The 21372-nt window shown below is 45.2% G+C and overlaps 1 protein-coding gene across 11 annotated transcripts in view; it reads left to right on the forward strand.

The window, feature by feature from the left end:
* nfixb (nuclear factor I/Xb) overlaps positions 1-21372 on the forward strand; it is a 421090-nt gene that overhangs the window by 331614 nt on the left and 68104 nt on the right. For all 11 annotated transcript variants that reach the window (XM_048617764.1, XM_048617762.1, XM_048617771.1 and 8 more), the window contains 3 exons: positions 2186-2306; positions 4031-4167; positions 19729-19860. In XM_048617764.1, coding sequence (XP_048473721.1) covers positions 2186-2306; positions 4031-4167; positions 19729-19860 — 390 coding nt within the window. The remainder of the gene's footprint in view (positions 1-2185; positions 2307-4030; positions 4168-19728; positions 19861-21372) is intronic.

A 21372-nucleotide genomic window follows, 5' to 3' on the forward strand; every position in this document is an offset into this window, starting at 1 on the left:
CTTTGACCCGGGGAGTCATCTGTGAGAGGAGAGGAAGGAATAGAAAGATCTGCTGATTGGGGTGAGATGGAGGAACAGGACCAGGCTCATACTGAGGATAACAATAATAAGCATGTGCATTTGTATAGCACCCTTAATGTGGTTAAATGTCATAGACCCATAGAAATCTACAGCACAGAAAAAGGTCTTACAACCCATCATGTCTGTGCCAGTCAGAAACAACTACCTCACTATTCTAATCCCGTTTTCCAGCACTTGTCTGCCTTGGTATCACAAGTGCACACTTAAATGTCTCAAGGCTCTTGACGAAAGGGTAACGAAATATCATTTGATGCAGTGCCTCATAAAGCAACACTATGATAAGGGCAGTGGATAAATGTGAATTGCTATTGTGACAGAGCTCCAGTACCTCACCAGGTCATATTGAACCCTGGAAACTGGATGGTCCTGGGGTGACCCCGACAAAGTGAGTAGCTAATGTTGTCTCCTGAAGGTACTGACTCCTCAGGACAGTCCAAGGGTGACCAAGAACTTGGCCAAAGAAATAGGTTTTCTGGAGCCTCTAAAAGGAAGAGGGAGAGGTGCAGCAGTGCGTTAGGATGTAGGAGCAGGAGAAGGCCACTCAGCTCCTTGACTCTGCTTCACCATTTGACAGGATCATGGCTGATCCAGCCTCATCTCCACTTTCCTGTCTGACCCATTTCCCGACCTCCCCAACCCCATCTTTGACTCTCTTGTCTATAAAGTGCCTAATCTAGAATCTCTACAGTGCAGAAAGAGGCTATTCAACCAATCGTGTCTGTACCAACCCTCCAAAGAGCATCCCAACCAAACCCACCCCATAACCCCACATTTTACCATGGCTAATCCAACTAACCTGGACATCTTCGGACTGTGCGTGGAAACCAGAACACCCGGAGAAACCGAAGCAGACAAGGGGAGAACATGCAAAACGCACACAGACAGTCGCCTGAGGCTGGAGTTAAACCCGATTACCTGCTCTGTGAGGCAGCAGCGCTAACCACTGAGTCACCCGATGTTGAATACTGCTCCTCTTTGGAAGACAATTTCTAGGACTTAAAACTCTCTGAGAGAAAGAAAAGTTCTGAAAAGAGAGACCTCTCATTGTTGAACAGTGTTGTCTAGTTCCAGTCTCCCCCTCAAGTGGAAACACCCTTTTCCTGTCCAGCCAATGAAATCCCCTCTGGACGGTCTCTGTTTTAGTAAGGTCAGATCTCATTTTCCTAAACACCAAGCCTACAGGTCCAGCCTGTCCAAACGTACCTTGGAGGATAAACCTCTCCCTCCAGGAAGGTGTCGAGAGGCTAAGGGAGGGAAACCTTAAGTTTGGGACTGAGGCAGCTGAAAATGCAGCCACCGATAGCAGAGCGACCAAAGTCAGGGAGAGTGCTGGAATTGGAGAAGGCTGGAGACCTGAGAGGGTTGTGGAGCCAGAAGAGATGGCAGTAATGGGGAGGGCCAAGGCCATGGAGTGATGTGAAACCCAGGCTCAGAATATTAATGTTGAGGTGTTGCTGAACTGGGAGCCAGTGAAGCATAGGGATCGAGGGGGCGAGGGATCGAGGGGGCGAGGGATCAAGCGGGCAAGGGTGTGTGAAGCAAGGGAGTGTAGGGACAACTGGGGCAAAGCGTTAAGGGGACGAGGTGTGAGGGGATGAGGGATCTAGGGTATAAGGGGTCAAGGGGATAACGTGTTAAGGGGGTGAGAGAGGCTTTGGTGCAAGTTGGGAATAATGGTAGTGGAGATTTGGAAGACATCATGGTTATGAGGGGAGGGTCGGATGAGTGTTGGAATACTCACACATTGAGGTAAGAAAGCCATGGACATGGGCAGGGAACGGACGAAGCATTATGGAGTCGATGACGTTTGCAGAGTAGGGTCCTGATGATGGAGTCAGTATAGGGGCTACCCCGGGGATGAAGCAGAAATGTACAGTCACAGGTGGCCTGCTTCAATCTGGACAGTAACAGGGAGAGAGAGAGAGAGAGAGAGAGAGACAGGGACAGGGACAGGGGGGAGAGGGGAGAGGGAAGGAGAGAGAGGGAGAGAGAGCGGGGACAGAGAGAGAGGGAGAGGGTAGAAAGGGAGATATGGTGTCAATGATAGGTCAGTAGTTGGATTCTCCCCTTTTAACTCGATGTGATTCTTTGCTCTTGTTCTCAGCCCCAGTTGCTGCTGCCACGGGCCCCAGCTTCAATCTGGCTGACCTGGAGAGTCCAGGGTACTACAGCATTAACCAGGTTCCCCTGGGTAGGAGGACCATCACCACCCCACCCTCCACCAGGTAGGAGACTGGGAGCAACAGCTCTGGGTGGGAAATCCCATGAGCTTGACATCATTGTGGAAACAGTGGCCTGCTTTCTTCCGATCCAGTGTTGGTGCGGTTATATTGTTGGATTTGTGATCCAGTGATGTGGGTGAATAGCCTGGAACACAGGTTCAAATCCCACAATGGCAAAGAAGTGAAAATCAAATAATAAAGCTGTGATTAAAGCTAGTCTCACTAACTATGGGTGCAGTCACTGTGTTTGTGGAATCATACTGTATAAAAGAGGCCCTTCAGCCTGTAGAGTCTGCATCATCCACACTAATCCCACTTTCCAGCATTAGGTGCTTGAATGCCTCCACAATTCTCCCAGGTAGTGCATTCCAGATTCCCACCACCCTATGAGTAAAAAAAAGCTTCCTCAAATCCCCTCTAAACCTCCTGCCTTTCACCTAAAATAATGCCCCCCTCATTAATGACCCTGAGGTGTCAGTTTGACAGCTGAGGGGAACAGCTGCTTCCTATCCACTCTGTTCATGCTTCTCATAATCTTATACACCTCAATTGTTGTAAAAATACTTTCTGGTTCACTAATGCCCTTTAAGATCGAAAAACTGCCATCCTGCCCTGATCTTGCCTATAAGTGACTCCAGGCCCATAACTGCACTCTGAAATGTTCAGTTCAGGGGTGATCAGGATTGGGCAATAAATATCCACGATTGATGAGAAGTCAGTAAAGGTGACATCATTCTTAAACTGGTATCAATGACCAGGATTGAATCTTAAACTCAAGCCAAAACTGCCTGCGGCAATGGTTCCCATTGGAATGCATTGGCTTCCTTCAAAGGGTGATGTGGTCACCTGAGTGCCGGGCTTCACAATTGTGAGCTCCAGTTTAGGGAGGTTCGCAAGCTTTGAGGTAGGCCTGGTCACATTGGAGCTCTGACCAACTGAGTGAACAAACGGCTGTGAGCTGGCTTTAAATCCTCTCATTTTTTTCAACAAACCATAGATGGGGCCTAAGTGGCTCAACCTCAAGACCTGTCGATAGCAATAAAAATAGAGTCCTTGAACGCTTTCAGAAAATGATGAATCTTCTCATTACCCTCCCTACCAACTCCTTATATGTGTTTTTTTTCATTATGGAATGTGGGCATCACTGACCAGGCCAGCATTTATTGCCCATCCCTAATTGCCCCCAGGGTAATTAAGGGTCAATCCCATTGCTGTGGGTCTGGAGCCAAATGTAGGGCCAGACCAGGTGTGGACAGCAGATTTCCTTCCTGAAGTGAATCAGATGGGTTTTTATGGCAGTTGCTACATGGTCACCATTAAACTGGCTTCTTTTTAATTGAATTCAAATTTCAGCCATCAGCCATGTTGGGAGTTGAACCAATGTCCTCAGAGCATTAGAACTACGACTCCAGTGACATTAGCACTAAGCCACTACCTTCCCATTGAACAATGTAGCTATCTTGCAGGTCCAGTCTGACCTAGCCCCTCCCTGACCGTATGGATCTACTCCCCAACCCTACCCTTTCCCCCTTCCACGTGTCTTACAGTTGAGTCCTGGTAGAAAAATATTGGCAGACCCTGGAGCTGGGGACTGTGGGACTCAGTGCCTTTAGAAAGGGGCCTTTCAGTCCTTGGGAAAGCCGACCACACAGTTAGGCTGAGTGGCTGGGCTTTGTGAGTATTTTGTCGCCACCACATTTTCAGATGCTGCCCCTGCTTTTCCACAGCTCCACCAAGCGACACAAATCCATCGAGGACAGTGAGATGGAGAGCCCGGTGGATGAAGTCTTTTACTCCAGTACAGGCCGATCTCCAGCTGCGGGCAGCAGTCAGAGCGGAGGATGGCCTAACGATGTCGACACAGGTAAGGCCCTCTATTGGCTAGTACCTTCTGTTCATTCATTGCCTCCTCATCACCAGCTACACATCCCAATTTAAAACAGTCTGAAAGGGGTTACTGTGTGCTGATGATAGTCAACAGTTGCCATTGACATTGACATATCTACAGTTTGTTTTAACAAAAGGCCTATGCCTCCTGGTTGGGGTAGGTTGGGGGTGGGGTGGGGATGATGTGAATTGGGAGCATTTTTTTTCCTTTTTATAAAAACTTACTTTTGCATGTTTTAATCCCTGCGTGGGATTTGGGCCAGCTGGGACAGAACTCATTCCCATCCTTTAGAGAAGGTGGTGGTAAGCTGCCTTCTTGAACTACTGCAGCCCACATGCTGTGGGTAGACCCACAGTACCCTTCAGGAGGAAATTCCAGGATTTTGACCCAAAGACACTGAAGGAACGGCAATATATTTTCAATTCAGGATGGTGAGTGGCTTGGAGGGGAACCTGCAAGGGGTGTGTTCTCATGTATCTGCTGCCCTTGACCCTCTGGGTGAGAGTGGCCATATGTTTGTGTCAATGCCTTACATTTATCATTACACTCCAGAGACTGTACCTATATGGATTGACACATCTGCCTTACTATCTATGGAGGGAAATGGAAATCTATTGGAGGTGGCTTTAGTCCTCTCACTGGGCTATCATGAGAATGGTAAAATCATTTGAACTTGGAGAGGGCCCTTTGACCTGCCAATCCACTCTGTATAGGGACCGTAATGTAAAAGTAGGTTCAGCGTAATCCTACCATAATTCCAACAGTAGAGAGAGAGAGATGACTGGCTGGTGGTTTAACCTGAGGATCACCACGCCTCAGGCAAGGGGAGAGGTTGAGAAAGCATGATCTCCATGGGAATTGAACCTACACTGTTGGCATCGCAAAGCAGCTGCTCAAACCAACCACCAATACATGGACAAAGGTATAATATTGTGGACACTGGAAATCTGACACACAAACACAGAAAACTGGAGAAATTCAGCAGGTCTGGCAGCATCTGTGGAGAGAGAAACAGAGTTAACATTTTGAGTCTGATATGACTCTTCGTCAGAACTCTTCTTCTTCATTAGAAACCAAAACATCACCATTAAGGCGACAGAAACTAACGTGTAAATACAGCCAATATGCACAATGTAGCGACTATCAGAATCAGTAAAGAGAGACAAGTTTAGGTATATGGTGAAGACGCTCCTCCCTTTCATAAACACTCTATCTGCAACGTGTCTATCCAGGCAGTTTACACAGTGAACTTTTGTTTCCGGACATTTATTGATATTCATTCCTGTTTGCCCACGATATAAATGGAAAGTACAATGTGTCCCTGTTGGGTGATGTATGCATCCTGTCAGTTTCACTGGATCATTTTCAGATGTGAACTGCCCTCAGCATCATAGCTCATGTCCTGTCACTCTGAGCTGAGTGCATGATTGAGGTTGACATTCACGGTGCCATACACAGGGTGCTACATTGTTGAAAGTCCCTCCTTTTGGATGGTATGTTAAACCCACTTCCCTCGCAGGAGGCATAAAGGACCCCATGTCACTTATTTCAAAGATGTTCCCCGATATTTTCACCTCAGTCATCCTCACTAGCATGTTAATGTGTGTAGGATCTTCACGCGTGAAAATTGTCGTGTGTGCTGTGACAAAATGGAGTGCACATCTGAAAGTGACCTTGTCGGTTGCAAAATTGGAGTGGGAAATGTCCCAAGGCCATTAAAGGTGATGCCTAAATGCAGGTTCTCCTCTGTGTGTGTGTGTGTGTGTACATTTGTTTGTGTAGGTCAGTGTGTCAGTCTGTGTTTCTGTGTATGAGTGTGCCTTTCTGTCCGTGTGTTTGTGCCTGTATATGTGTGTGTCTACCTGCGTGTGTGTGTGCCTATGTGTGTGTGTGTATATTTGCGTGTATGTGTCTATGTGTGTGGGGCTGTGTGTATCTATTTGTGTGTGGGACCAGCTGTGTGTGTAAGATTATCTGTGTGTGTGTGTGGGTATGGATAAGATTATCTGTGTGTGTGTGTGTGAGAGACTATCTGTATATGTGTGTGTATGTCTGTCCCTGTGTGTGTGTCTATGTGGTTGTGTCTATCTGTGTGTGGGGGTGTTGAGGTGGAGAGAGAGGAGTAAGGAAGCAAATAAATTTGGGTGCTCCATTCTGAAATGGAGCTCAGGACAACAAGACCACATTGTCTCGAGAAGAGGGATTGCTTACAATCCATTGCTTCACTCTCACTATTTCTTTTTTTAATTAAATGAGTCTGAGAGGGGGGGGAGAGAGAGAAAAGGCATTATCACAATCTGGAGCATTTTTCTAAATGTTCCTTGTGGTGAGGTAGAGAAAGAAAGAGAGAGAGATAAAAAAGCAGCCACAAAAAGCAGCTTGTTAGTTCAAGAATAAATCTGAAAAAAAAAGGTGAGGAGCTGCCAAAAAGATCGGGAGCAGCAGGAATACAGATGGATTCCTTCATTCATCACAAGGCCTGGCTTGTTTTCCAAATCTCTTTGTGTCGAATGCCTTTTAAATTAAAAAAAATCTGACTGGTCTCTCGCAACGAAAGATGTTGTAAATTAGAGTGCAGCAAATGTCCAGCAAGCCTGCTTCCTGCCCTTGTTATCCTGTTTGAGGAACCTCTTCCTTCAGGCTCCCCCCACCCCTCCCCCGCCAAATCATTTCGAGGCACCTCATTAATTAACGCCTCATTTGGAGCACAGAAGCCGCATGGGTCATTTCAAGGTGCAGCAAGTTTTTCACTAGATCTGGAATGTCAGTATGGGGTGCTCATGTGGTGCAGTGGTAGTGTCCATACCCCTCTCCCAGAAGGTCCAGGTTCAAGTCCCACCTGCTCCTGAGGTGCGTAATAAGATCTCTGAACAGGTTGATTAGAAAAATAGGTTAAATTAAAAAGAAAACACCTGTGGGATGTTCTTATGGTACAGTGGTAGTGTCCCCACCTCTGAGCCAGTAGGCCTGGGTTCAAACCCGACCTGTTCCAGAGGTGTGTTATGACGCATCCGAACTAGTTGATTCCAAAATATCCCACTCATTGTGAGGGACTTTTATGGTACAGTGGTAATGTCCCTGCCTCTCAGTCAGGAGCGCTGGGTGCAAAGTCCTACCTACCCTGGAGGTGTGTCAGATCATATCTAAAAAGACTGATTAAAAATAATCATTAAGTAATTCTACTGGAACTACTGAGAAAGTGTCAGTGAAGTCTCTACCATAGTATGGTATAATGCAACCTCAAAGCTGTGAGTTTGGCCTCTGAGTGTCTCCATGCACATGAACATTCAGGGATCTGAGAACTAGGCGACGGAAACATTTAAAACAAAAAGTGCATGTCAGCTGTGGCTCAGTGTGTCATTCTCTTGTCTGGGAGGGATCAGTTAGCTCGGATGTGCTGGTCTGGATGGAGAGTGACACCAACAACTTGGGTTCAATTCCCACACCAGCAGAGGTTACAATGAAGTACTCTCCTTTTCAACATGGTGGTGGGCATTGACGGATGTGTTCAAGACTGGGATTGCTCTGTTAGTTAATGCAAAGTGACTGCTTTGCATAACCACACAGCGCTGGCTGTACCTCAGAACTAACCTACGCCAGAATTTGGGAGACCAATAGTATAAGTTGCCATTGTCCACAACTAAGCATAGACATCCCCCTCCATTAGAGAGATGCAGTTAGTTATCTACAGCTCGAGGATGAAGAGGCAGAGCCTTCATGAACTACCATAGCCAGAATGGGAAACTGAACCCCTGCTGGTGGCTTTATACAGAATAACACCATAGCTATCTCACCAACAGAACTAAACTTACCACAACACATCTCAAACCACCACCCCGCCCCCACCCCCACCGGAAGATCAGCACACCCATTTACTTTTAAGCCAGCAATTCTGATCCTTGTCAATTTAGCTCCCACTGAAAGAAAGACCTGCATTTAAGTAGCTGCCTGTATCGTCTCTGGTTGCAAAGTGTTTTGGGATGTCCTGTAAAGCAGCATAATGATTGTCATGTAGGAAACAGTCTGGAGTGAGTGTTAGCCATGGAGTGGGGAAATGGGTTTTGAGATGCAGGTCGGCCATGAATTGATGACACAGGCTGTTGGGGCTGAATGGTTTTCTCCAGTTCTTGTCACCAGTTGAAATGACTGTGAATTTCCTCAATACTGTCCCAATCTTGGCAGTTGAAGGGAGCAAACTCTGTAAAGACTGCCTTTTTGTGGATATATTGCTCTCTGCTCTCAGTGACGTGTTCAGATTCACAATGGACTGCTCGAGAGTAGACAAGGTCTGTCTTCAACCTTCACCTTCTTTCTAATCAGTTTATTATGTAGTCAGGCTAAATGCTGCAACTCATGGTGTTTATCCACCAGACCCTAACCTTCACTGTCACGTTATTGAAAACTATTCCATGAGAAGGTTAAGATAGAGGCTTGCAAAATCTTGATCAGACTGAATAGAGTAGATAGGGAGAAACTTCCCACTGGTAAAAGGATCAAGAATGAGAGGACATACATTCAAAGCAATTTGCAAAAGAAACAAGGGTGAAATGAGAAAATAATCTTTTTCACTCAGCCACGAGTTAGGGTCTAGAACGCACTTTGTGGTGGAGGCAGGTTCAACTGAAGCATGAAGAGGGCACTAGATAATTATTTAGATAAAAGTAATGTTCAGGAGTGTGGGGAGAAAGCAGGAGATTAGGAATAGGAAACAATGCTCGATTGAAGAGCCAGTGCAGGCACAATGGGCTGAATGGCCATCTTCTGCCCCATAGGACTTCTGTGACTGCCTAGTGCTAGCTGCTCTCCTCCGCATGCTTCTCTGCTTGTGTTTCTAACATTCTAGACTTCAGGCTCCTGCCTGTCTCTCTATGTGTGGCTCTTTTCCTCCCTTAACTGTACTCACATTGTGCTTTTAAACCCAGTGAGGAGCAGCTCCATGACATCTTCACAAGATGGCTCCAGGGTCTGAAAGCCCTTACACAACTGGTGAGGGAGACCCTATCTGGTAACCAGAAGTACAGGATGAGAAAGGAGGAAACTCACACCATATGTCCTCACATTATGGTACAAGATGTGAAGCCAAAACTAATTGATTCATAGAAGAGGGTGCTGCCTCCTGAGTTGTATTTGCCCTGAAAACATGACGGGAGTCCTGTTTTAAAAGTAGATCGTGGGGAAAAGCTGAGAAATGGTGCTCTCACTCACGTTTTCCTTTCATCATCAACCTGCATAAATTTTCCTTAACTTGCTCCATCTTTATCTCTTCCTTGGATGACCCAGTTTGGCCCTGCTCTGACATAACATCAATCCTAGTAATGCTAATGCAGACTGTCAGCAAAGTCCTTTCGCTGAATTAGATGGGCAAAGTGCAATGTGAGCAGTGGGTCATTTAAATAATTGAACAGAAAGTTCCAGTGCATGTAACCTTCCTCTGTTTCAGTGTTACAAGGTCATTCAGTATGTCTAGGAGAATAGGAAGCAGTTAATGGTTGTTGTGTGAAGTGACATTACAAACACATTTCTCAATGTGATATTAACGTTGCTCTGAGCAATGATTAGAGGAGCCCATAGCCCAGACTGATCAGTTTGCAGGTTTCCAGGATTAAAGGGAGTCATTGTCCAAGCTGGTCTTCTACATACATCCAGTGCCGCATTCTGCTTCACTATTACTGATTTTCAAGCCATGCTGGGTCATAGAATCCAGAAAGACTTGCATTTCTGTGGCACCTTCCATGACGGATAGCACATTGCCACCAATGAAGTGCAGTCACTATTGTAACATGAGAAACTGATGGATAACTTGTGCACAGCAAGCTCCCACGATCTGTGAGATAACCAAGTAGAAGGCATTTGGCCCATTATTTCCAAGTTGCTGCTGGCTCTTCAGCTGGATTGTCAACCCAAATTCCATTTCCCTTACCTGACAACTCTTGATACATTTTCCTTTTGAGAGCCTTGTCTGATTCCCTATAAATGAGGTTTTGCTTTCTGACTTGTCTGTGGCAAAGAACTCCAACCACTCACCACACAAAAGCATTCTTTTTAACTTTCCCTATTATTCTTCAGTGAGGAGGTGATGTATTTGCATTCAACATTTATCTATGACCTGGGCGATTTCTGTTTCAAAGGTTAAATAATGTTGAAGAACCATCGCTTTTTTATGAAGAAAGTTTTCCTTTCCCTCTATTTGTTCTGCAGCAAGACTCAGAGCCATTTCTGTGGTACAGATTTTAAGGTGCACTTGGGGCTCCATCTGTATTTGGCCATGGTTTATGCCAAAATAAAATGCTCATCACCTTTTCAACTCATAATATAACTCATAGCATTCACTCATTTGTTTCCCATTAGAAAAGTACTGTTACAACTCACTGGGTGAGCACACTGGAAATCAAGTCCTGCTATTTCTGGAGTTGTCACAAAGGTTAAAAGAAGTTATCAAAATACTCAAAAACCCCCAGTTTACCCAACTGATAGACTCAGGTTATTAGAAAATGTAAACTGGGTTTCAGTACTGTACTGCTAGAGGGTATTTATAGTGCACTGGTAGTGTCCTGATCTCTGGGACAAGAATTCAGGTCCAATTTTGGTCCAGAGGTGTGTAATAATATCTATGAATAGGTTGATTAAAAAAGATCTAACCACTGGTAAACAAATATGAACTGTTGACATATATTTCAACTAGTTAAGATTCTAACCCCCTTCTGAATCCACCTGTATGTACATACAGACAGACACAGGCAGGCAGGCAAAACAAAAAATGGTGTTATGGATGGAGGGGATAAAATTACCAGGGAAACAGTTCAATGGCACCAGTCCTCAGGATTCAATGGTGACATTCCCTTTTTATTCCCAAGTCCTTCAGTTCTCTGAGCTTTTTCTTCAGGTGTGTTGACTTGTCACAGGAGACACAGATTGACTGTTTCAAAAACTATGCAGTCTCTGGTTTATTGGTACAATACCAAAAGATTGCAGCAACTGCTGGGAGAAAACATCTGCCCTTTCTTTAGCTTTAAGTATTTTGCTGGAGAGAGAGGCACACAATCTTCCCTTCTAGAGGTCCAAGGGCTTCTCGCTGTATTGCTCACATCCACAAGCTACTCAGCTACCCAGGAATCAACCAGAGAGTTGTTGTCAGGAAGATGGCATACATAACTGGTCACATTCCACAAACCAATCAGCAACCTATTGCTGGCTGAATGTCACTTTGTATACGTGATACCGTGGTATCTATTTACACCTTTGGTCCCTTACAAAGCAACAGTGTAAACACAACCCACAGTGGATTTTAGTAACTTGCTTTTTAGAAGTACAGCAAGTCTGTACTCTGTCCTTTGTTGTAAAACAGTCCTTTTTCCATTTTTAAAAATTTCACTCACAAGATGTGGGCATCTCCAGCTAGGCCAGCATTTATTGCCAATTCCTAACTGTCCAGAGGGCAGTTAAGAGTCAACCACATTGCTGTGGATCTGGAGTTACGTGTAGGACAGACCAGGTGACAGTTTTCCTCCAGGAGGAACCATATTTTCTTTTCCCTACAATCAACAATAGTTTCATGGTCATCATTAGACTCTAAATTCCTGATTTCAATTGAATTCAAATTCCACCATCTGCCATGGTGGGATTTGAACCCAGGTCCCCAGGATATTATCTAAGTCTTTAGATGAACAGTTTGGCAATAATGCCACAAGGCCATTGCCTCTCAGACCACAATCAAACATAGAGTAAAATTAAAAGAAGCAGTCTTTACAGTTGTTAAGAATATTTGATGGTGAAAAAGGGCCATCGAAGCCCATCTCTCTCATACCTTATCTCTCTCATCAATGCTTTTAGCGATCACAAGATAGATTGTACAGGTTGGCCTATATTTCCAGCTCTCTGTTGGGCAAAATCTTTCTCCTCCTCTATGAGTTATCTGCACTGGTGTCTGATTTTACATGAGGAGCATAGGAACAGGAGTAGGCCATTCAGCCCCTCAAGCATGTTCCACCATTCACATTCTCACCCTCTGTCACAGATGCCATTGGCACAGAATGAGATTCTCCAGACTGTCCTGTCTATGCTGACACTCTGAAACAGCTACAAACATACAAATTAAGAGTCGGCCATTCTGCCCTTCGAGCCTGCTGCACCATTCAGTAAGACCATGGCTGATCTGATTGTGACTTCAAATTCACATTCCTGCCCACCCCTCAAAACCTTTCACCCTGAAGTTAGCAAGAATATACTTGCCTCTACCTTAAAAATCTTCAAGGACTCTGCCTTTTTAGGAAGAGATTTCTAAAAACTCACAGCCTGCTGAAGGAAAAAAAAATTTATCTAATTTCTGTTTTACATCGGCGATCCCTGATTTTTAAGCAGTGACCTTTCATTCTCCATTCTCCCATAAAAGGAAAAATCCTCTCCACATCTACCCTGTCAAGGCCCTTCAGGGGAAAGAGCCAGAGGGAGCAGATATAATTAGATAGTTAATAGAATGTTGTTGTTCATTGAAAGGAAGATAGAATATAAAGGTAGGCATGTTTGCAATAGTTGTACAGGGTGTTGATGGGACCACATCTAAAGAACTGAGGAAAGGTCACTTGACCCAAAACGTTAACTCTTATTTCTCTCCACAGAGGCTGCCAGACCTGCTGAGCTTTTCCAGCAATTTCTATTTTTGTCTGTAAAGAACTGTGTACGGTTTTGGTCACCTTATTTTAAAAGTGATAGCCTAGTGGCTTTGTCACTGGACTGTTAATCCAGAGACCCAGGTAATGTCCACGGCAGATGGTAGAATTTGAATTCAATTTTAAAAATCTGCAATTAAAAGTCTAATGATGACCACAAATCCAATCAATTGTCAGAGAAACACAGCTGGTTCACTAATGCCCTTGGCCTAACTGCCATCCTTCTCTGGTCTGGCCAATGTGATTGCCTCCTAACTGCCCTCTGGGCAATAAATGGCTACCTAGCCAGCGACACCCGCATCCTGTGTATGACTATTTTTAAAAAATAAAACGCGCAATTTCATTCAAGACTATTCAGAGAAATTTCACTCAATTGATTCCTGGGACAGTTGGATTATGTCACGAGGAGAGGTTGGACTGGCTTGGTCTGTTTGGAAGAATGTGAGGTGGTCTTATTGAAACAACGAGATCCTAAAGGGATTCTGAAGGATGTTTCTCCTTGTGGTGATGAGTAGAACTAGGGAGCCCAGTTTAAAAATAAGTGGTCTCTTGGTTAACACGGGAAGTGAGGGGAGAAATTTTTTCTCTTGAGAAATGCTGTTCCCCAAGAGTGGTGAAAGTGGGGGTGTCTTTGAATATTTTGGAGGCAGAAGTAGATACATTCTTGTGGGGCAGTAGCAGAGCAGGTACAAGTGTCCAAATGGCCTATTCTTTCTCCTAACTCTAATATTCGTATATTCGGGGCTCAGCATGAGAACAAAAGAACAAAGCTGACATTCCTATGCACTACTAAGGGAGTGCTGCACTGCTGGAGGGGCCCTCTGTTAGAAAGATGTGCATGTGGGGCTCAGTCTGCTCAGTCAAGTGCAAGGGAGTTATCTTGGATGATCTGGCTAATAGCTACTCCTCAACTAGGCAAATGGTGTGCAGTGATAATATCACTGGTTAGTACTCAGAACCCTAGGTTAATTCTTTGGGGATATGGGTTTAAATTTCACCATAGTAGATGGTGAATTTGAATTTGAATTCAATAAAAATTTGGAATGAAAAGTCTAATGGTAAACAGTGTCATCAAAGCCCATTTGGGTCACTAATGCCCTTTAGGGAAGGAAATCTGCCATCCTTTCCTGGCCTGCCTCCATGTGACTCTAGACCCACAAGCATGTGGGTCTTAACTGCCCACCAAGATGTGCAACAAATGCAATGCCCACATCCCATGAAGAAATAAAAAAAACTGACATCATATAAACAGGGGATCCAATCATTAGAACTTTGCCATTTGTGGGAGCTTGCTGTGCACGAATCGGCTGCCACATTTCGTGTGCTGCTGTAGAAGCAACCACATTTTGATAAAGTATCTCACTGGCTTTCCTGCAGTTGAGAAAAGCAAATCTTTCTTTGGTCAGGGGAGTAAAGGACAGTTGCGAAGCGCCTCCTGTTTTGGATGATGGCCTTTTGTTGGTCATAATGTCTACGAGATACGTGATAGTGCGGGACCATTCTCTTCCCAACACCCTCCTTCCTGCAGATAAGGGGCTATTCAGAGGCAACACTGTCCTGCTCATCTGCAACATGAGAAGCCCCTGTTGGCAAGGCACCATCAGGTACGATAGTTCACCGTTTACTGTCATGGGCTCTCACCCTGTGGGCAAATGCATGGCCTCTGCCTGAGTACTACCCAGAGTGTGATGAATGAAACCAGTAACTCACTCTCTGGGACATTGCCGAGTGAGCTAAAGTATCCTTTACACAGGTGGTTTGCCACATTATGGACTGGGACTGAGGGCCCCAGGCGGAAATTCTGAGGAGTTCAGAGACAATTGAAAGTGATATTTCGCCATGAAGCACTTTGGAACATGAGTTGCAGTGTGACTGAATTTGAACTGACTATACTGACTGTCTGGCCAGATAATATTCATTCCTCTAAGGACAGTGAAAAGAACAATAAAAAGATAAATTCCAAATTCCTTACCACCAACACAGACTTATATTCTAATAAACTCAGAGACTGTGAAATTCTGCTTAGCATTGTTCCTCATCATTTAAGAATTCCAGCCTTGAATTTTAGCATCTGCCAAAATATAAGCATCTGACAATCCAGGAATTCCTCTTTGTAGGAATTGTGACCCATTGACAAGGAATGAAGGGAGGAATATTGGAGGAATGTGCCATGCAGTTATTGACCACCATGTGATCGTTTTATAGGAATGGTTCGGCCATGGCTCACTGAGTAGATATCCTTGCCTTGGAGTCAGATGGTTATGGGTTCAAGTCTGACTCCAGAATCCAGTTTTTGCTCGCAATCCCACTGCAGCATTGCAAGAGTGCAGCATTGTTGGAGGTGTTCTCTTTCCCCTGGGACGTATAATGCCGTGTCTGTTTGGTCAGATGGATGTAAGAAGTCCCATTGCATTATTTCAAAGAGGAACGTAGTGTCATTCCTGCCATAGAATGGTTATCGCACAGACGGAGGCCACTCAGTCCATTGTGTCTGCCGGCTATCCAAAGGAGCTGTTCATCCAGCGCCACTTTGCTGCTTTTTTCCACGTAGCACTGAACGTTTTTCCTTTTCAGGTAACAATCCAATTCGCTTTTGAATACCTCAATCCCTCTCTCACACTCACAGGCAATGGATTCCAGATCCTGACCACTCACTGCATGAAGCAGTTTCTCCTTTTAGCCTACAATCAAAATCAACCAGCACCATTTTGTCATTACTGTTTGGGGGTGGGAGCTTGCTGTGTGCAAATTGGCTGTTGTGTTTCTTATAACAGTGCTCACCACCACCTTCTCAAGGACAACTAGGGATGGGCGAGAAGTGCTGGCCAGCCAGCGACGCCCACATTCCGCAAATGATTAGAGAAATAAAACACAACAGTGATGAAGCTTCAAATGTATTTTATTGCCTGCAATGCCTGAGGCTGCAATCTTGGACCAGACTCCATTGCTTATTGGACAGTGGGATCTTTCAGTAGGTCCATCTGGGAGGGCCAGTGGGGCCTTGTTTAACGCCTCCTCCAAGAGACAGCAGCTCCCTCAGCATTGTGCAGAGGCAGCCAGCCAGATTACACAGGCAAGCCTCCACCCAAAAAGCCAGTGAAACTGGTCAATCACAGCAAGTCTCACAGCACAGAAAGATACCATTCGGTCCATTGTACCTGCACTGGCTCTTCAAAGGAGCATCATTACCTAATGTCAACCTCCTACTTTTGCTCCAAACAAAACATACTCAGTTCAATTCATTCTGCACACAACAAAACCGGGCTCGTGATATCCAGTTGCCCAATATGTCCCAATTGGGAGACGGAGGACTTGAACCTACGGCCCTATGTCTCGGCCCAGAGGACCACCAATGAAGCCAAGGTAAACACTGGTGGATTTTTCACTCCCTGCGGGCAGATCTGTGCTTGAGCTACCCATCGTACCTATGAGCAGTTGGGATCTTTGGGGCTTTTGATGTGCAGGGTGTTGCTTTGCTTTTCCATAAAAGGTGGACTGCTGGGTGCATTCCAGAGGGCAAATTCTAACAACATGTTCTTTCCACTGCTCCATAAACCACATAGAGAGATTAAATGTCACTTTTTCCAGAAGCAACCATGATTTTTTTGCAGTTTCTAGCAATCACTGGCAGATTCGCACTGACAATTCTGTTTTCAGTGTAAGTTATTTTATTTACAGTATTCTCCCTTGTTTGGCACTTCTGCTTTGCTCCAGATATACCCAGTGGAGAAAGAGTGAGCAGGAAATAGGAAAGAAAGAATGAGAGGCAGGTAGGAAAAGACAAAGGTGGTAGAAGGAGAGAGGCGAGGGACAGAGGGCCAAGTAGGCAAAGGTAGAGCAGGGGAGATGGGCAAAGAGTGAAACAGGGGAGATGGGCAAAGAGTGAAACAGGGAGATGGGCAACGAGTGAAACAGGGGAGATGGGCAATGAGTGAAACAGGGAGGTGGGCAAAGAGTGAAACAGGGAGGTGGGAAAAGGGTCAAACTGGGAGATAGACAAAGAGTGAAATGGGGAGATGGGAAAAGAGTCAAATAGGGTGATGGGCAAATAGTGAAATGGGCAGATGGTAAAAGGGTGAAACAGGGGAGATGGGCAAAATGTGAAACAGGGAAAGAAGAATGTGGAACAAAAACATGGAACAAGGCTGAACCAAAAACAGAAAGTGCTGGAGAAACTCAGCACGTCAAACTATATCTGTAGAGAGTGAAAGAAAGCAAACATTTTGAGTCCAATGAACCTTCTTCAGTCTCACAGATGCTGCTAGACCTTGTTGAGTTTCTCTAGCATTTTCTGTTTTTATTTTAGTCTCCATCATCTTTAGGAGTTTGTCTTTATTCATAGGGCCAAGCTGTTTGGCTTAAAAACCCCATTCCATCCAGACACTTGTACAGTTTAATTTACCATGGGGACTTCAGTTACTCTCTGATGAAAGGATTCAGTGACCATGAAGATCTGCTGTATCATTGGGACCCCCCCCACAACTGCAGGTCTTAACATTGCCCATCACTGCTCATGCCTCAATTCAGACTCTCATCCACATCTTCTCTTCTCCGCACTTTACTATTTCAATACTCAGCCAGTATCCCATCTCCCATTCTCCTCATTCTTCCAAAACTCTGCCCCCTGTAGCAGCCATTGCGCCAACTCCTGTTTTCCCATCGCCCCTGTGCTGACCTCACTGACTGACTTTGCCTCTGTAAGTTGGCAGGACACGACTTTAAGAATACTAACTTTGGTTTGCAAATTGCTTGGCCTCTCTTCCTGCTATCTTTGTAACCCCCAACAGCCTCTGTGCCCACCCAGATCTCTGCACACCTCCAATCCCGGCCTCTTGCATGTTCCTGATTTTCCTCACTCCACCAGAGGCAGTGGTGGCTCCAAAATTCTGTCTGTAAAAGTAAAGAGAGACTTGCATTTCTGTAGTGCCTTTCACCACCTCAGAATGTCATAAATTGCTTAGAAGGCAATGTCGTCACTGTTCATGTTGAGCTCTCAGCCTGTCACCTCTCTCACCAGGCACTCCTTGAAACTTATCTTTTAGAGCAAGCTTTTGTTCACCTTTCCTGGTATTTCTCAATGTGGCTTAGTTTCAAATTATTCTCGCTAATTCTCCTGTGAAGTGTCTTGAGATGCTTTAACATGTGAGTACTTCCTAGAAAAAGACATATTTTGTTGAAACTTTTTGGCTTCTGCTCATCAGGACAATTTGCAAGAATGCCACTGTAAAAGGAGGAAAAAAAGCATTAATACGGTGTGAAAGGAGCTGATTGGTTGGCAAGTGGCTCTGACAGGTAGAGGTGTTGTGATGGACAGAGCACCAATTGGATCATGACTGACAGTTAACCCAGATGTCACCCAGCAGGGTAACAAAACATCTGTGGAACAACAAACCAGCTCGGTGAGCCAACCAACCACAACACCCACAACCAGAGCTACAAATCTACTCCAAAACCTTAGTGACAGTTAACTGCCAGGCTTTGCCTAAATTTTAAACAAAGCAAATTGACTCTGAATGATAACTGAGAAATAACCCAGAAAATGCCAAACACCAATTTGTTTGAGTTGAAATGCGTGTGGTGCCTTTACATGTTCTGCCTGTCTGCATAGCAACAGGGTCCTGTATATTAATGTACGTAGCTTCCATTACACACAAGTACACAATGCTTCTACCAATCAGAGTGCACTTGTCAACCAATCAGTACTGTATTCTCATACAGTATAAATATTGTTTTCCCCTTTATTGGAATTCTTGCAAAGTGTCCTGACGAGTGCAAGATTAAAAGCTTCAACAAGCCATGTCTTTTTTCAGCAATCCTGAGGCTCTCTACCACAAAATGACAATGGATTTTGATACATTAAAAGTGTTGTATGAATGCAAGTTGAAAGAGTTGCTGCTAAGTTTCTTCTTCCAAAGCTAAGTTACACATATCATTGAAGTCCCCATTCATCTCTGACTGGTCATTTTGTTGATCTCATTTCCAAAGCCTTAGAAAGTCTGTGTCACTTTTCATTGGAGAGAATCCAGGAATAGGGGCAAAACTTTAGTGTGTCATTTAGGCCATTCAGGGTGATGTCTGGAAATGTTTCCTCACAGAAAGGCAGACCCAGAACTCACCCCAAATCCCCAGTTGACATTAGGATGCTACTTAAACATTTCCAAACTGCAGTTGAGGAGTATGGAATCAAATCGGGGAAGATAAGCTTGTGGCGCATGTTTCTTTGAGTGTTGGGTTCAAGACCGACTGATCAAGGAGAAGGAATGGTGAAGAATTATCTTCAGGCTTATTCTTAAAATAACACTATTTAATAAACTTCATGCTAAATTTTACGTCGAAACTGTCATACCAGGTTCTGACTGATAGTTACATTAGATAATAACCAATCTGTCTTTTTTGAGTATTCATGTCAATGTGTTCCATGTGTCTTTTTCAGAGAATCACACATTGCAGTGTTTTTTACACATTGTTTTATCTCCGCCCACACTGTGGTATTTATTCCTAGTGATGTGCAGCTTCGTGACATCACTGCAAGATTGCCCCAGGGTCCTATTGCTCCTTCACAACAGGTAGAGTTAGGATCCATTTCTTTGAGGGGCTGAGTGGTCTCTGGCTGTTTCTATATTCCAGGACAAAGTTGCTATGAGGCAGCTTTGTGGTCGGAACGTTTGCTAATGGTATAAATTATTGAGGAGACTAAGCAAAGCCCATTGTGTCCAACTAGGATGCTGTGGGTTCCAATCCCTGATGTCAATTTTACGGTCTCCGTTGTCTGGGATCTCCCATATGGCTGGGCCAAATGGGTCAGTTGATGATGGGGTGGGTCGGCATGGACAGGGCTTCATCTCTGACGTGTTGATCATTTTGTTCCCAGGGATGACATCTCCCACTTCCTTAAAGAAGTCAACGAAACACGAGTTCGGCAGCGGTACGCCTTCACAAACGGTATCCTCGCGGATGGCATTCACACATCACCCATTGCCCGTGATAGCAGGCACCAGACCAGGTGAGGAGAAGCCTCGGGTTAAATCTTCAGGATAGCCCTACAGGCAGTGCATTGTGCCCGTCTTTCACTTCTGGACTGCATTGTGCCTTGTGTTGTGGCTGTAGTCTCCCTATGCACCAAGACGGGAGAAAGGAAGAGTGCCCGGCTGGCAGCTTGGATGCCCTGAGCAACAGCTGCCATCCCGCGACTGAATAGTGCCAGGATAAGGGGCACAGCACTCATGTCCTGGCTTGGTGTATTACTCCAGGTGGCCCACAGTGAAGGAAAATCCTTTAAATGTTGAAGGGGCTCCAAATAAGAGAAGGTTTGCCCAGCAGAATGTGGCCTTGGGCAGCAAATGTGGGTGTTACTCTGACCTCACTTGCAGAATGGTGGCAAGTCATTGCTTCAGGTGAGCGAGTAAGGAAACAGGAGGTGGCATTGTCACTGCCTCCTGGAGCTTGGGTCCCAGTGCCAGCCGCAGAAGCTAAAAAATGGCATCAATGCACCCCTCCACCTGTTTGCATTGGGAAGAGACCGAAGAAAGAGAGAAGAAACATTTCTCACCCCTTCCAGAGGGTTGGGCTAATGTTGAATGGGGCTCTGAATGGATTCAGGCGCATCTACACAAATGGAGCAAGTGATCCCTGATCATTTAGCCAACTATTTAGTCAACCTTTAGGATCCACACTTTTCACCAAGTTTCTTGGATGCTTGATTATGTCAGGAGTTTTTTTTGACATCACTATCCAGTAACATGGCATGGCACGGTGGCTCAATGGTTGGCACTGTTGCCTCACAGTGCCAGGGACCCAGATTTGATCCTACCCTCTCTCTGAGTGGAGTTTGCATGTTCTCCTGTGTCTCCATGGGTTTCCTCCCGGTGCTCCGGTTTCCTCCCGCGGCCAAAAATGTGCAGGCTAGGTGGGTTGGCCATTGGAAATGCAGGGTTACAGGGATAGGGTGGGGGACTGGGTCTGGGTGGGATACTGTTCGGAGGGTCGGTGCAGACTGAATGAGTTGAACAGTCTCTTTCTGCACTGTAGGGATTGTATAATTCTATGAACGTGCACCGGTTTCCCAATGCCTGATCTTTGACTGTGGACTTTTGCGAGGCAATGTCCACCTGTAACTGTTGCTGCTATCTTCACTGCTGGATACTCAGTTGAAGAGATGCAACTTCAGAGAAAAAAGCCAAGTTCAGCAAATCTTTGTAGGCAGGTTTGTCAGTGGAGTGAGGTGTACCCGGCGAAGGATGACCTTGAGGCATGCCCTCCCTTCTGTCAAACTCACCTCTAAAAATTTGCCGAGGAAGCTCACTGTCACTTTCAAGAGCAATGTGAGAATGTGCAGCTCTGTTGACAGATGCCCAGTGTTTCTGCCCAGTTTACACAGGGTCCTCTTGGCAGCTCCTGTGTGCCACTTTGAGCTGACTGATTGGGGCAGTTTTCTGGCATGGGTTTGACAGAAAGAGGGAGATGGCGAGACCACCAGGCATCAGTGAGGTCGAGACAACAAGGTGCAGGGCTGGAT

This window comes from Rhincodon typus, chromosome 38 (genome assembly GCF_021869965.1).
Source record: "Rhincodon typus isolate 14 chromosome 38, sRhiTyp1.1, whole genome shotgun sequence".
In the NCBI taxonomy this organism is placed as follows: domain Eukaryota; kingdom Metazoa; phylum Chordata; class Chondrichthyes; order Orectolobiformes; family Rhincodontidae; genus Rhincodon; species Rhincodon typus.